Source organism: Haemaphysalis longicornis, unplaced genomic scaffold (genome assembly GCF_048455015.1).
Source record: "Haemaphysalis longicornis isolate Haplotype H1 unplaced genomic scaffold, Haemaphysalis longicornis Haplotype H1 scaffold_8, whole genome shotgun sequence".
In the NCBI taxonomy this organism is placed as follows: Eukaryota; Metazoa; Arthropoda; class Arachnida; order Ixodida; family Ixodidae; genus Haemaphysalis; species Haemaphysalis longicornis.
This window is the reverse complement of record NW_027526445.1, coordinates 118,702,689-118,717,997: the sequence shown is the minus strand read 5'-3', so window position 1 is coordinate 118,717,997 and position 15,309 is coordinate 118,702,689. Positions and strand designations below refer to the sequence as shown.

General features: G+C 48.9%; 1 protein-coding gene across 1 annotated transcript; it reads right to left on the bottom strand.

The window, feature by feature from the left end:
* Positions 1–641: 641 nt before the first annotated feature.
* On the bottom strand, positions 642–14,884 carry LOC144149394 (serine/threonine-protein phosphatase PP1-beta catalytic subunit). The gene is made up of 6 exons (XM_077680954.1): positions 14,745–14,884; positions 7,471–7,938; positions 6,080–6,151; positions 4,248–4,399; positions 4,002–4,136; positions 642–2,822 (listed from the first exon to the last, which is right to left on the bottom strand). Exons 1-6 carry the CDS (start codon positions 14,794–14,796, stop codon positions 2,724–2,726), a joined length of 978 nt encoding a protein of 325 aa, XP_077537080.1. The 5' UTR covers positions 14,797–14,884; the 3' UTR covers positions 642–2,723.
* Between the last annotated feature and the right edge of the window lie 425 nt (positions 14,885–15,309).

The following is a 15,309-nucleotide window of genomic DNA, read 5'->3' as shown; positions in this document are numbered from 1 at the left end:
TAGCCACTGAGCCACCACGACGGGTAGGAGGGAATGTACATGCTTATGGGCACGTATTAAGGGATCCAGAACAACTGGTACAGCCCCTTAAGAGCCATGCAGGGTTGTCCACTAATGCAAACTTCTCGCAACATCAATGCAGCTACCGCAGATTTGAAGCATTTGAACGTGTCTACGTGGATTCCGCGAGGAAACCCGTCCATCTACAATGCTTAGTGCATCACAATTTCACCACGCCAAAAATGCTTTAGTTAAAAATAGGTCCTCATACCTTCAGCCGCCCGAAAAAATGTCTTCCTCACAATGAATGCGTAGTAAGCCCATTTTAACAGTGCCCGGTGCACGAGCACTTCATAGTGGTGCATGGGGTCATACAAAGAGATCATGCAATTCTAAAAGGCCCAAGGATGGTCCCAGCTTTGTATCTGGTAGTTTATATTGATATCGGGCCGCTTGTATTGCCCGTAAAAAATTCCCCAGCAATGCAATTATGCACGACAAAGAAGCCACCTTTCAAGAGGCTCGGCGGGCAGGAGAGCAATTATTCATTTTAACAAGCTACCACTTGGGAACTTCTGCAACTTTTTAACTTGTTGACACGAGTGAAGCGTACAGAGAAGAGAAGGACACGAGAGAGCCGCTTTCTTTCCCAACTGTTTATTAACCTCTGTTTGAAAGGAGAAAGACACGCCTCTTTTTTTTTTTAACAACCTCAAGCTTCCAAACGGCCGCTACATGGCAATAAAGCCGCGTCGGTGGCTGCTACTGCCCCGGCACCTAAGAAAGCCACAGCAGCACTCTAGCACGCCTGCCACCGCACTGGTCACCATTCGCCCCTCGCTGGGCACGCAGCCCCAACAACGCTCGATTGCATCGCACAAGCCAGAACGGCCGTGCCAGTACAAGTGGCTCAACACCGAAGCGACGTCACCAAACCCCGCTGCAAACGCTCGCAACGGCCAAGGACATGTTTACGGGTGTAGTAGTTGCAGGCTTCACCAGCCAGAGTACCTTTGAGAAGGGGCGTTTTAAAATGCGCTATGGGCAGACCTGAAACGAACAGCACAATTTCAAGAGCGGGGGCGGCGGGAACACAACCTGCCAGTAGTCTGCTACGACTCGCCTCGCAGTGCAAACTTGTTCAACGGCAAATGGGGGGAGACCTAAAAGGATGCGAAATTTCATTTCCCTTCCCCCTTTTTGCATACATGATCCAACACTGCGCGCACCTCCCGGTATAGATAGTGAAAACGGCCTGACGGCCACGGCCTGTGCACCCGTCCCAATCGATCCTGGGATGCTCGTAGCTTTTTTTTCGTATTCACACTGGTGCAACGAAAACGACGACCTCGCACAAACAGATGCAAGGTCGGCAGCAATGTTGGTTGGTACAAGCTGTGAAAATTAAGAACCACTCCTTCAAGGCTACCGCCAAATTTCTAATGGACAGACCAGTGGGTCCCCGAGAGAGGGCTTCGGGAGGGAGAGACGTCAAGACCAAAAACGGGTGCAGTGACGGCATCGTTGTTCGGCCTATAAATATTCAAAGGGGGGCTAACGCAAACGCTCATATCGCAACTTAGAAGAATTCATGACTTGAAAACGGACGATTGGGATGCCAGACTCCATTTCTCCGTTTGTCTTGCAGTGCATTCACTTTACCATCATTCGCATCCCAGATTACTGGGCGTGGTCAGAAGGATCACACACTTTAAGGGAGGAAAACATATTAGAAGACACAACAGTGCATCATTGCTGGGCACAGCAAACGGGAAAAAAAAAGGCGTCAACACAAATTAAAGCTTCCAGAAGAAAAAAAAAAAAACATTGACTGAAATGAAAACGGCACCGGCAAGCTATTGGCAGAAAAGCCTGATAGCAACAAATTCATTCTTCCTTTCAAGAGTTCGCGTTGGGAGAACATTAAGCAACGCGCGCCTGCAAAAAAAACCTTTCGACAAAAAGAAAAAAAAGGGCGGTTCAGAGTCCACACAAATTTGAGCTTTGGAGAGACAACAGCCAAGCTTTGAAACACAGCAAGTACCACCACAGGCAATGATGCTGCCCATTCTCGAAGCAGCATGGAACCAGAAGGGGGGGGGGGGGGGGGGAAAATTCAGGGGTCGGGTTTTTCTCGAAGCCTTTCTCCATTACTGAGCAACCACGCCCATTCGCGTGTTTCGTCAGGAAAACCCCTCCCATTTGTTTTTTCTCTCCTTTCTACAAGCCTGCCAGCAGTTGCAACCCTGTCCAAGTCCTTTGCAGCTCAGTGGCAAGCCAAACAGAGGCAGGAGAAAAAAAAAAATCTAAAACATGGGATGTGGGCTACAGATGACAAAAAAAAAAACCACAGTGCGATGAAAATTGTTTTAACACAGACACGCAGCACACAGAAATAAGCATCAGCATATATGAGAATTCATGATTAGAAGATGTCCCGGGAAATTCAAAAACAGCGGGGATAGATCTGAACTTTAAAAGAATGGGGGGTGGACTAATCAAACACGGAGGGAAAAAAAAAAAATCGAATCGCAGCGAACCACCGGCCACGCTGGCGGGAGTGGTGTGGGCGACCGAGCGGAAACCGAAGGAGGGATGCGGGGAAGAAGAAGAGGCGGTCGTGTAGTTCTTGTTGTGGGTGGAGACGCTGTGTGTGGTGGTTGCTGTTTCTCTCTCTCTCATTATCCCATTTGTCGCTTCTGCTGCACACCCCCTGATGCCGCTCATTTCTTCTTGACCGGTCCCCGTGGCGGCGTGACGGGCCGCCCGGAGTTGAGACCACCGTACTGGTACTTCGCCTTCTTCTCGGAGGGCTTCAGGATCTGCGAGGGGGAGCGGGAACAGCCACCGTCACTCCACGGCCGAGTAACACACAACTACCGTATTTTCCGGTGTATAAGTCGCGTTTTTTCCCCCTGAAATTTTTGTTGGTGCGTCTTATCTACCGGTGCGACTTATGTACGGAATAAATTTGGTACACGGCGGCTGTGAGTCGTCCGTGCTCGAAAAGGTGCCTTTGTGCTGCATGATGTTAGCGCGTGTTGAGACACAACTCCATGGTCTAAACGAATGAATTATTTGTTGGCGAGTTGGAGGAAGAAGGCTTCGATGGTTTCGCCTAAACACCATATGTAGGTACGTGCCTTCTGTGTGTACCATTAAACCATTTTTGAGAAGTTCTGTGTAGACTTTAGACGGTAGATGCACGTGTCTAGTACTGCTTACTGGGGAATGCGTTCAGAGGCGGCGGCGGCCACCACAACCATGTACTTTCGCCGCACTTTCTGACGGACTGGTCTTCTATGAGTTTACCTCATTGGGTGCATTTTGTATGCCGGTGCGTCTTATAAACCGATGCGACTTACGGTTTTTTTTTTTTTTCCCCCGTTTTGAAGGGGGTGCGACTTATACAAACGTGCAACTTATAGACCGGAAAATACTGTAAGCAATCCAAGCAGTGAGGAACACAGTGAAGACTGAAGCTAAGCTCGTTTTAAGGGGGCACACTGGTCTTGGACCAAAAAACTTTTTTTTTAGTTGTGATGATGAAAATTGAGGTACTGGTGCAGTTTTTCATTGTGATTGTAGATACGAAATTTGTTTCTGTGCAAAACGACTATATTCAAATTTGTTTGGATTTCATCATTCGATTTTCTGACAGCTTTTGTAAAGAAACTGCTGGAGCGATGCAGCTGAACAAGGCACCAGTGAAGTGCGCACAAATCAAGGAATGCAATAAGACTAACAGTAGAACTCTATCTGGTCTGTAGCAGAAGTTACAACCGTTTGAGGTTTGGGCTTGGAAAGTGGGAACCAGAAAAAACGGTTTTGTCTTCCAAGCCCACGTTGACTGACAGCATTCCATGTTGACCGATTATCGCCACAATAGACGTTGGTACTGCTTATTTTACACGACAACACTCCAGCCCCAAGAAATGGCGAGGCACCACTCGTGCAAAAAAGGCAGCCCTTCTGGCAGACAACCACCACTCTCGACCCACCTGGAAGCTGCACATGAGCGTCTCGTCGACGGACATCATGCCCCCGGCGTTGTCGAATTCGCCGCAGTAGTTGGGCGCCGAGAACAGCGTCACAAGCTGGCGCTTGGCAAAGAACTCGTAGCCGTCCTCCACCACCTGGAACGGGGGGCGAGGTTGCCTCACTGCTGGGACACGTGCGTCCCAATTGCCCAGTGGGCAACCGAGCCCACGGGCCCTTCTTTCGGAACAACCGCCGTGCAGACTCACCTGGTGGGCCCTGCATATTAGGTCGAGGTCGTGCCTGTTGAGGAACTTGGAGACCACGTCGGCGCCAAAGGTGAAGGACACGCCGCGGTCGTTCTCGCCCCAGCCCTGGACGTCCTTGTCCGGGTCAGACCACAGCAGGTCGCACAGGAGACCTGCACCACCACAGGAGGAGCAGGGTCACCAAAGACACGCCAATGCGGGACCTCACAACTACGAAATTCCGGGACCATGGACAACAGGGTTATTGAACAAAGGAAAGGTTAAGAGGCAGGCTGCAGTAGTCTTCTCATTGCTAGTGAACTGCACCTGAGCAGCCTAACTCTCACTCAAAAGCAGGGATTGCAAAAAATACCTGAAATGCAGGTGTCATTGGGGCCTTAAAGGGTCCATGAAGACAGAATACAACTTTGGTTAACTTGAAAGAGTTAGGCTTCAGTACCTCACTCAGCTCCATTCCGTCCATGAAAGACTTTTTTTTTAACCGATAAAAACGCAAGAAATACTTTAGAACTTTCAAATTTCGCGCCACAGTGACGTGTTATCGGCACGAGTGACGTCACATGGGCCATCCCTAAAAACATCATTTTCAGTGTCTTCACTGCAGGTTAACATTCAAATGACTCGATCAAACGGAACTAGTGGCCCACTACAATCGTACAGCCATGTGTCCTGGCGATTGATCTGATCGACTACCGTCAATCACCCAAACAAGATTCTGTGACGCCATAGAAAAGTTGCCGGAAACTGGCTAGCGAGTCGCCACTCCTTCACACGTTTTCTTAAATATCTCCGTTATTTTTCCGAAGTTTGCGATGATATCGGTATCATTGTTATCACGACAGAGCAGTCTTTCTAATGAACCAGACTTGTATTTTGTCTTCATGGCCCCTTTAACACCCAACTAGTAAAGTCGGATGACAACTGCAGGCTCCAAGCCTCAACACTCTCATACAAATTCCTTGTCCAAAGCTGATAACCTCACACGACACATGTATAGCCACATCGCACAAACGACACAGCGCTGTGACGACTTCTAAAAATGGCTCACACTACAGGACGAGGCAAGACACCAACCAGTTTACGCCAGGCGCAGTTCACCATAGACAAACTGCAAGCACCAAAAGTAAACAGCCTGTGGCACCTCTACAACCAGCACTGCGCTGCAAAGCACAGGAGACGCCTTTTTTGGTAACCCTGTTCACATGCCCACCACTATCTACATGCAAATCGCCTTCCTTAAAGGCCAACCGCACTCAAAACTTCACTCCCTTGAAAACATTTCCTTTTAGTCTGCCCAGAAGGACTGCCGGATACAGAATATGGCGGCTGAAATATGCGCATCCACACGAACCTTCGGAAATCGTAGATTTTGAAACCGAAATTACCAAGAGTGCACCGCTCTCGCGCGCGCAGAGAGAGGCTGAAGTGACATTCCAGCCAGCACGCAAGCGGCCAGCCGGAGCAAACCTGCGCGCAACACTTCGCCCTCGCAGCAGCACTAAGGGAAGCAGGCCCAGAGGAACTTGATCGGTTCCTCTGGCTGGCCAGAGGAAAGAGCACCTGGCCAGCCACAATGTCACTTCCCCTTCATGGCTGTTTGCGCAATCTGCCGGCAGGTGAAGTGTCGCCAGTGATGGAGCGCTGTTAAATGTTTCCAACTAATTAACGACGCATTCCACGGGGCTACCAGTCCCGTCCCAGTTGGCGAGAGGGTACGTACTGTACGTTCAAAGTAAATTTGGCCGAGGTGAAATTTGAGTGCAGTTGGCCCCTTTAAAGACAGACGAAAATAGGATAGGAGAAAAGGGAAACCTTGTGGGAGGGGCACACACCTGTGTCGGGGACGTCTGTTGGCCGCATGATGCGCCTGATCTGCTCCATAGACTGGAGGTCGGGAGACAGTCCTGCGAGGGAGACAGGAAACGCGCTCAGATCCCACACGGCCGTCTTTCCCATCCCTTTCCCCAAACACGAGCCAGTCGAGAAAAAACAACCCCACAGCATGCGGCAACGCAACACACCGTGCAAAATGAAAATGGCAAAATACTGCTGCCAGCATGCACCCAAAATGAACACACACACACCTACAAATCGAGTAAACATTTGCTACAGCATATGTTCCCATTCCACTTACAGATTATGGGCTTTAATGCGCTGTAGTGGAGGACTCCGAATCAATTTCCACCACCTGAGGAGGGTCTTAAAGGGGCCATGCAAACAAAATACAAGTTTGTTCTATTCGAAAGAGATCGTGTTTTATAGTGCCGCCAGCGCCTGCCTGGAAGCAAGCGCATTCACTGAGAAATTAATTTGTCAAATTTTGATTCTCCCACCAAATTCTGTGTTTTCGCGACGTGCGCCATGACATGACAGGAACCGCTCTGCGGCCGACTGCGGGGCCTTATTTACTGTTAGTCAACCTAGATGGCACCACCTTACCGCGAAGAGCCGTTTCCTGCCTTTGCTTTGTTTTTGACCGTATTTGTACCTGGCTTGTTTTTGTTGAGGTAGAAAATAATCGTTTCATGAAACATGGTGCTTGCTCGACAAATATGGTCACAAAAGACGCCGTCGCTTACGCCATTCGGACAGTGTCACCCGAGACCCCAAAGCGCTGCACTGCTGTACAGCTAAAACAAGCTTAGTGCACCGAGTACCAACAGCAGTACGCATCAGTACTTGTATGTTTACGTGCACGTCCGTAACTTCCACTTTTGCACCCCACCATTCATACTGCTATAAAAAGAATGTGCATTACACTTAAGCGCAAACAGCTTGTTCAGCAAGCCTATAAGCCCTGCATAACTTGCGTCTGCTTTCTGCCAGCCTCAGCCAATTGCACAGCTGGGCACATGTGACATCATAGGTTCCGTTGTGGGAAATGAGCTAGTGGGTCGCATGGCCATTCCCTGTTTTCCTAATTATGTAGCTTATTTGAGAGAAGCGTGTCTTAAAAGTGGTGTCAGTACGATTCCAAAGAGGCAATCTTTTGAATGAACCAAACTTGTGTTTTGTCTGCATGGTCCCTTTAAAATGCGCCAAGACCTCGACACACGGGTATTTCTGCTTTTCCCCCCATTTCAGTTCCATTTGTACAGTCCTATTCATTTGGCTCATTTCGGCCAGAATAGCAGTGGCCCTCAGAGCCACGTTAACTTTGTTGCGTGCAGCATAAGGGATTATCACTCCAGCAAAGAGCGCCACAAGGAAGAGACAGTCGTACCCCCGTGGCAGCAGAAGATCTTCTCATCGATGATGGCGGCGATGGGGAGGCAGTTGAAGCAGTCGGTGAAGGTCTTCCAGAGCTTGATGTTGTACCGGCGCTTGCACTCGTCGTAGAAGCCGTAGATGCGGTTGATGGAGGCGCACTCGTGGTTGCCGCGCAGGAGGAAGAAGTTCTCGGGGTACTTGATCTTGTAGGCCAGCAGGAGGCAGATGGTCTCCAGGGACTGCTTGCCTCGGTCCACGTAGTCGCCCAAGAACAGGTAGTTGGCCTCGGGCGGGAAGCCACCGTACTCGAACAGACGCAGCAGGTCCGTGTACTGGCCGTGGATGTCGCCGCAGATCTTGAGCGGCGCCTCCAGCTCAAGCAGGATCGGCTGGCTCAGGAAGATCTCGCGCGACTTGAGGCACAGGCCCCGCACCTCCGCCTCCGTCAGCTGCACAGTCTTTCCTGGCCGGCATCCCCGCACTGCGCGACGAGAATTCACATGGGAAGGGAGGGATAGCCATTATAGTCGACGGCACGTGAAGAAAAAAGAAAAAAAAACTCAAGGCAAGAATAGATCAACCAAAACTACTTGTGACGATACATCACTTGGCTCCAGAAACGCTAAGATGGCGGCATCAGTTTAAAATCTGGAACAATTCGGACTACCTGACAAGTGCCCTCGCCAAATGAGAAGCAGCGCAGCACCACCTATGGAGGAGCAAGAGCAGCTTCTCGTGTGGCGCCCTAACTGATGACATGAAATTGACTGCTTATTGATATAGATATACGTGTTTGTGTCTTGACGAAGTAGGTGGTGGCATTCAGTTTGAACAAGACCTGCAGCGTAACAAAAAAAAAAAAAAAATCCTCCCCTGGTCAGTTTCAAATCCCGGACCTCTTGGTCGTCAGGCAACTGTACTACCTGGGGCACAAAAGCAGGCGTTTTCTAGATTTGGAAGTGGAGGCTGTCCAATACACATTGTTGTGGACGCCGCAGCTGCTAGGATACACTGCATGCTCGGGGATGAGAGCGCTAACTTTGTTGGATGGAATTGGATTGCAGTAGGAGGTCGTATGACACCCCAAAGTACCTCGAATTTACCACTGGCTAAGGCCACATGTGCTTTGGGATCACTGTGTCTCACGCATCCTCCACAATTGCCTCGTGGAAGTTTGCCCTTAATGTTTGGAGATTTGGTTTTCGGAAACTAAATCCAAACCAACTGAATGTGTCATGCCGAACGCAATAAAAGCACAGCTACACTGCTGAAACACAAACAGCAGACACCCTCAAAGCAAGCTAAAAAATGGCTGGCTAAGAAACACGAGACCAGTGAAAGTGTTCATGGTTGTGAAAGAGCTAATAGTTCTGAAATGGAGCTTGTAGATTCATATGAAGTTCAATACGCCACAGGGTGACTTTTCCAAACTCCCAGAAGCAAAATTTCTATGATGAACAGTGCTCACCAAGACCTTTCAAGTATGTTGAGAAAGAAAACATTCAAAGCACATTCCAGTCTACTGACATTTTGAGTAATGTTCCACTCCTGTTTTCTGTATGTCAAGATCTTTCAACTTCACCACTGCATAAAAGTGACTTGCAAACTTTGTCTCTTGACACTAAATTCATGACCTACAAACAACAAAATGTTGCCTAGCACGCTCAAACTTTAGAGAAGCGATATCTGCACGCATGAGTCACCATTTGTCGATACATATGCCTTCTCTTTCTTTATTCACTGAGCACATCAATTTTTTTTTGCACCTATAACGCGTCTATTCCAATACCACGAAATAACACCATCAAGTTTATCCTCTGCTTTAACAGAACCTTACAGGCAACGTTTTGATACACCCAAGTGTCCTGTGCAAAAGGCAGTTTGTGCATAAACCAACGATGCTTTGCTTTCTTGAGGAACAAACCTAGGCTGGCATCTATCCCTCCCATTTCCCTTTCATGTTATTGTGAAGCTAAAGGCACGTCACAAGGCATCCAGAACAAGCCAAGGCCCTGTTCTTCACAGTACTCAATCCTCACCAGCTGTCTGAGAGCCGTTCTGGTTGGCTTTCACTTTCGCCACAAAGACTGGACGCCAGACACTGTTTTCGATAACAGACTGACACAGCGGCAATCAAGCTCTGCCCCTGTATGCCACCCACGGTTGAGCGTTCTCATGAGGTTGTACTATACACTACACACAACTGGCTATCAAAGATGCGAGCTGTCCCGTCCCAAGCTCACAGCGTCTTTTCACCACTAGCTATTGCCTACATATGCACTAGTGGTATAGGAATGGAAAGCTTTCACGGCCACCTGCATGCACGCATCTTTTGACTGCACTTGCACGCAAGGCGAAACATTTCCAAGAAATCAAAGCAAAAATACAGCCTGGGCTAAGCCATCCTATTCTGCAACGATTGCTAGCCGAGCCGAGGGTTGTGCCTTTCAGTGATTAGCAAAAGTTCCCAAGAACATTTATTTTACACGAGAAACGCTTACACAAGCGCCACTATTCAAGGATTGTGACGTCACAACTCCTAGTGGGAAAAAGATGGATGGAGGCAATACCTGTCATCCCAGTTTTGGCATTTCCTGTGTCAATAAGCAAATGCTGCCACTGCTGCTGTGAGCGCTACGTATGTATTCACGACACCGTAATCTACTAAAAGCCAACTTGGCTTTACGCTTTAGTGTCCTTTTAATTTGTCCTGCACTGTATTGACTTCACATGACGAAACACAACTGCTGAAAGCCAAAGCTATCGAAGGAAAAAAAAAAAAGCTAAAAAGGAAAAAAAATACCCGAAGTGACCTCCACATTCCTTGTGTTCCAAAACAGATTCAGCAGGGAAATTCCATGACCAACTCACAGTTCCCACTCTAAAATAGAGGATACAAAGTCGAGGATGTATGCCAGTGAACTCCCGTTTTTTTGGGGCAGGGCCAACTGCCGCCTTCCTGAGAGCCCTACTGGAGGGTTACTGAGCACTCAGCCACACCTCTCAAGTGCTCGCAATGTGCCAAATGATCCCACCCCGCTGCCACCAAGCCATGCAAGGAGAACAAGGGTTACAAAACGGCACTTCCCAAACCACTGATGTGTGCAACTTGGCCTATGTTCACGCTCGCTTCAGCATCACTTAAGAGCTACAACCGATGACAAAGACAGGAAAGAAAAAAAAACTGTGGGTGTACTGCAACGCATGAAGCACCCTATACTTTTGCCCCGAAATGTTTTTTTAGACAGCACGACGACATTTCAGCCTACACACTTCACAATTTCCGTCAATGCGCCAACCTTGAGAAACAGTTTTGCAGGCCCAAACAGGGTCACAGCATTCTCAGTTCTGTCCTTTTCATGCCCACTTCAAAGTGCCTACTTCGAGCGAGCTGCGACTGGCTGAAAGCAGATGGTGAACCGAATGAGACGTAGCACAACTCTACACTCCGACTGAAATGGCCGCGAAACGGACATTTTCGAAACGGACACAAATGAAGTCTATAAGCCCAGTGCAAGCAGGTCCCACAAAACATGTCAGAGTTGCAAGCTAGCACAACTTGACCCAACTGCAGTCTAAACCAATCAATCACACCGAAAATTGCGCAATACAAAGCAGTCCATCTGGGTGGGCAAACATTAATTCCATACTACAACATACTCAAGTGTACTACTGATAAAAACAACTGGTTGCATCATGTCTAATTTCCCCTCTTCAAGCCTTCGGAACATACTCATGGTTAATGCTGTTAGGTGAAACCCCTCGGTTCTAATTTTTTTTTAAAGATTGCAAGTACTAAAACTGCCCTCGCAAGTATTACAGTTGCCCTACAGTCCATGTGAAAATAAAATATAAAAAGTGAGCGGGATTGGTTACTTTGTTAACTTTAACATGCGAAGCATGCACGCCAGACATATTTAAAAGTGGCTGCATCTAAATGTGGCTCGGTGCTTCTACAAACAACAGTAAATGTCATGAGAGTCAGAGCACTAAAATGCGGTGAAACGTCAAACCTGACCGGTGAGTGGTCCTTCCTCACCATTTAAAGCAGTTTCCCATACCATAAACCAGAGGAGAAACAGACACTGAAATCTCTTGCCCCCATGGGAATTATGGGAAGTGCACACACTTTCAATGGTGGCACAAAAGTTTTAGAAAATGTGAAAACGAGTAAACCACAGAATAAACAATCAATGTTTTCATTCACACTGGCACGAAACAAAGACAGGCCGTAGGAAACGACGGCTGAAATAAGGCGCATTTTCTTCCATTTTTTTTCTCTTTCTTTTTCCAGCGCAGTCTGATCAAGCAAGAAGCAGAGGCGGCGCGTGGCCTCCTGAACTAAGGTCATTCATTGCCCTCTCTTTTCATCTTTTCTTTGCTCCACAAACGTCTCACCTACATCCCTATGCAGTAGGCCTATGCTATAGCATCTTTCGTCTTATTTATTCTTCGCAGTACCATCTGAATGCAAATTTCAATCATTTCATTATTGTTTACGTATCACTCATCATGGTTTCTTTATTGCGAGTACGGTTGCAAGCGTAGTTAGTAACGTAAGACAACATTTACACTGGTCAACCACACAGTCCCATTTCGCCTGGCATCACGAACTGCACGTTGGTTAGCTATGAACCAAACTTGCTGCAACGTTTCCTCGTATGTACAAAACTTTCACAAACTGTTCTCACAATAAAAATAATAGCGAAACAACTAAAATATGTCCCTGTGGGTTGCTGTGAAAGCTATGAGGTCTTTGTAACGGCTGGCTTGGCCCATCAGACTTGCAAAATACACCTTCACTTTACCATTGCTGCTGCATGTCTATGTAAATATACACATTTGTATGCTGTTACAGTTACTAAAAAGTTGCAATCCAAGCCAATTACCAAGCTAATGCCAATCTGTACTTTTCCCACAATTCCCAGGGTAAAATAGCTGGCCTCCAGAGAATTGCACTACGTAAAAAGCCATAGTGCCACGCAACAAAACCACCCAATAGAACACTGCTTGAAAGAGGCAGCTGCATATGATTTGCGTTCATAGTTTCGCAACCGGCCAGCATGACCGTCACAGACCCAGAAAAGGGTCAAACATTGTGCTCACATCGAGCTACATTGCGCAATTTTTTAACCGCCCCTACAATCAACGAAAATGTAAACAAAAATATGCCAGAGAAGCGAGAAAAACGCCTCCAGAGCTCTTCGCCCGCCACATGTAGCGATGCACAAACACCGCAACAGACCAAACGCCTTCCGGTTCTTCTCGTAAGCCGCGAACACTGGCTACGCCGAATTTGAATAAAGGAGAGGGCGGGCGTGCGGGACACAAGCGCCCCTGCCGCTCCGGTCTCAGAGCGGGTGTCCCCGCGGGAGCTCCCGTGCAACACCCAATTAGAGGAGACAACACGAACACAAGTCCCCTAACTGAGGCAATCTCACGTGCTGCGCGAGTGACAGTCGCAAACCGTTCATCGGCCCGGCGCCAGCAAAAGGACGCAGGCGTGACCAATGCTCTCGTAAAGACCGCGCGCCGAGCTGCTAAACTTGGCACGCAAAAAAGCGCGGGGCCAAACAAGAAACAAACAAAAAGGAGAATCGTCGAGTACTGCCTCGGCGGCAATTAGAAACAATGGATGCGCGAGGAGACGGCGATTCATCACACACACAAGCACAGCATTCGACAGACTGGCCCAACCACCCGGGTACAGACGAACCCACTACTTTTTTACCGTGCCTCTCTGCGTCGCTTCGTCGATCAAAACACGGTGATCGACCAACACAACGGACGATATTACGACGCCGGAGAAATTAGAAGTCGTTAGCCGGAAGCCGTTAGACTAGCGCGCCGACCAGCAGCGCTAGCAACTGCTCTCCGCGGAAGCGTTTCCGCGCAAACAACTGGAGAAGAAAAAAAAAAACGCGAGCAACTGCGTCCGGGCGCGAAATGTTCGCATTTCGCAACACTGGCCAGGCGGAAATGGTGGTTGCCGGGCGCGTGGTGCAGTGTTTATACAAGCGGGGCCCAAACCCCAGACGGTTCCGAACTACGGGGCGTTGTACAGGTAACGGCAGCTGTGTCCTAATCAGCGCGGCTTTTTTGCCGCGAGGAGCACGGCGTGCCGTAAAAACAGCGATCCGCACCAAGGCGGGGCCTGTTTCTGTGCAGGTAGATGCGGCCAGATGAAACCGCCGCCGGACACGAGATCGTGCCCAACCTCCGCGTCACGCCAGTGACGAAACGGCAGAATTCAAGGTTAGAACACACGAGGTTGGAACAGCTCCGAACTTGGGTCTATCTAGGCGGGCAATCCCTCGGCGCCCGGCAACGTCGCACGCTCCCCTCACGAAACGATAAAACACACAAAAACTGGACGTAAACCGTAATTACTCTTCTTTCTGGCTTTTGTCGCTGCGTTGCGATTGAAATTTCGTCCACTAAATGAACCAGGGCACGACGTGATTTTTGCGCTGGATCCTTAGGCCTAGCTACGACACGGACTGCAAAATATTGGTTCCCTGACGTTCTACAGCGGTGCGTTCAAATAATGGCCAGTACAGAACACAATGGCTTCGTTGAAAGGCTGCCACACTCAACTAACCGGCAAAAAATACGCCACTGCGACGATTCTTTTTTTTTTCTTTTTGGCCGCGGAACCTCGGCAGCAAAGCAAGGTGCGGCGCCTAGAGCGCTGCGGAAATTAAGCGCAGGTTCACGGCTGCTGCCGCGTTGCGGATCTGTAACGAACGGGGGAACCATAAGCTACGAACAACCAACTTCCCTTCGCTGTTTATTGAACACGAGATGCCTTTAAATGCACTCAAGATAACCAGAATAACTACCGGCTTATCGCCGCAAAGACCGCATACCCTCCGCACCACAAACCCCGGGCATCGGCCATTTCTTTGAGGCCGCCTTTCCCTCCCTGCCTCCCTCGGTCGGCCAGCAGCACAAGTAGGTGGTCGCGGCTAAACGATCCAACGAGCCTTTACGCGAATGCGGCTACAGTCGTGCCTACTTCCGTCGCTAAATGAAAGACTATTCTTTTCTCGGTAAGTTTCCCAAAGCACGTCCCACCGCCAAACCCCGCGAGAAGGTGCACGAAGTTGCCGCTCTAGGCAGCGCCTGCGAATGACAATGACAGTATGCACGGCAAACCTGTCGCTACCGGCGTCCGAAACTCGGCAGCGTTCCGTGAAATTAGCCGGTCGGAAACGCTCTAAACTAGTCCGTAACGAGGGAATTAATCTCCGAGAGGCTAGCTACGCTAAATAGGCATTTACTTACCTTCTAAGAGCCTGGAAATTATGCTGTCTACGTTCAGGTCGCCCTCCGCCATTTTCACCCGCTGATGACATCAAACGCGTCCCCACGACGCATGCGCCGCGATTCGGCCGACTGCAGCGCCGCAGTGCGTGGCGCGGCGAACAGAGGCAAAACTTCTCTCTCTGCTCTCTCCCCATGTCTCTCCCCCTCTCTTTTTTTTTTTTTTTTTTTTACGCGCCGCCTCAGAGGAACGTTTTGTTTTCATTCCAGATTTATTCGAGCGCTGCTCCGCACAAACAGATTGCTTCCGCAGTATATTTATTTATGGCGCGTTTTTTGCTTTATCGCGTTTGCGAAATCGGAAGTGTCTGCGGTCTGCCAAATAACCTTTGTTTAGCGTTCCTGGCGAACGGACTTCGCTGTCACCGAAAACTAGGCTTTGTTCGCGGGAAGACAATAAGCGAGGACGATGAGCTTTGGAGTATCCTGAGATTCCCTAGTGGTTCATCCGAAGTCGCGCGCAATTGTTTTTTTTTTTTCTTGCTGAACACTGCCTCCTTCTTGCTTTTTTTTTTTTCCTGGTTGT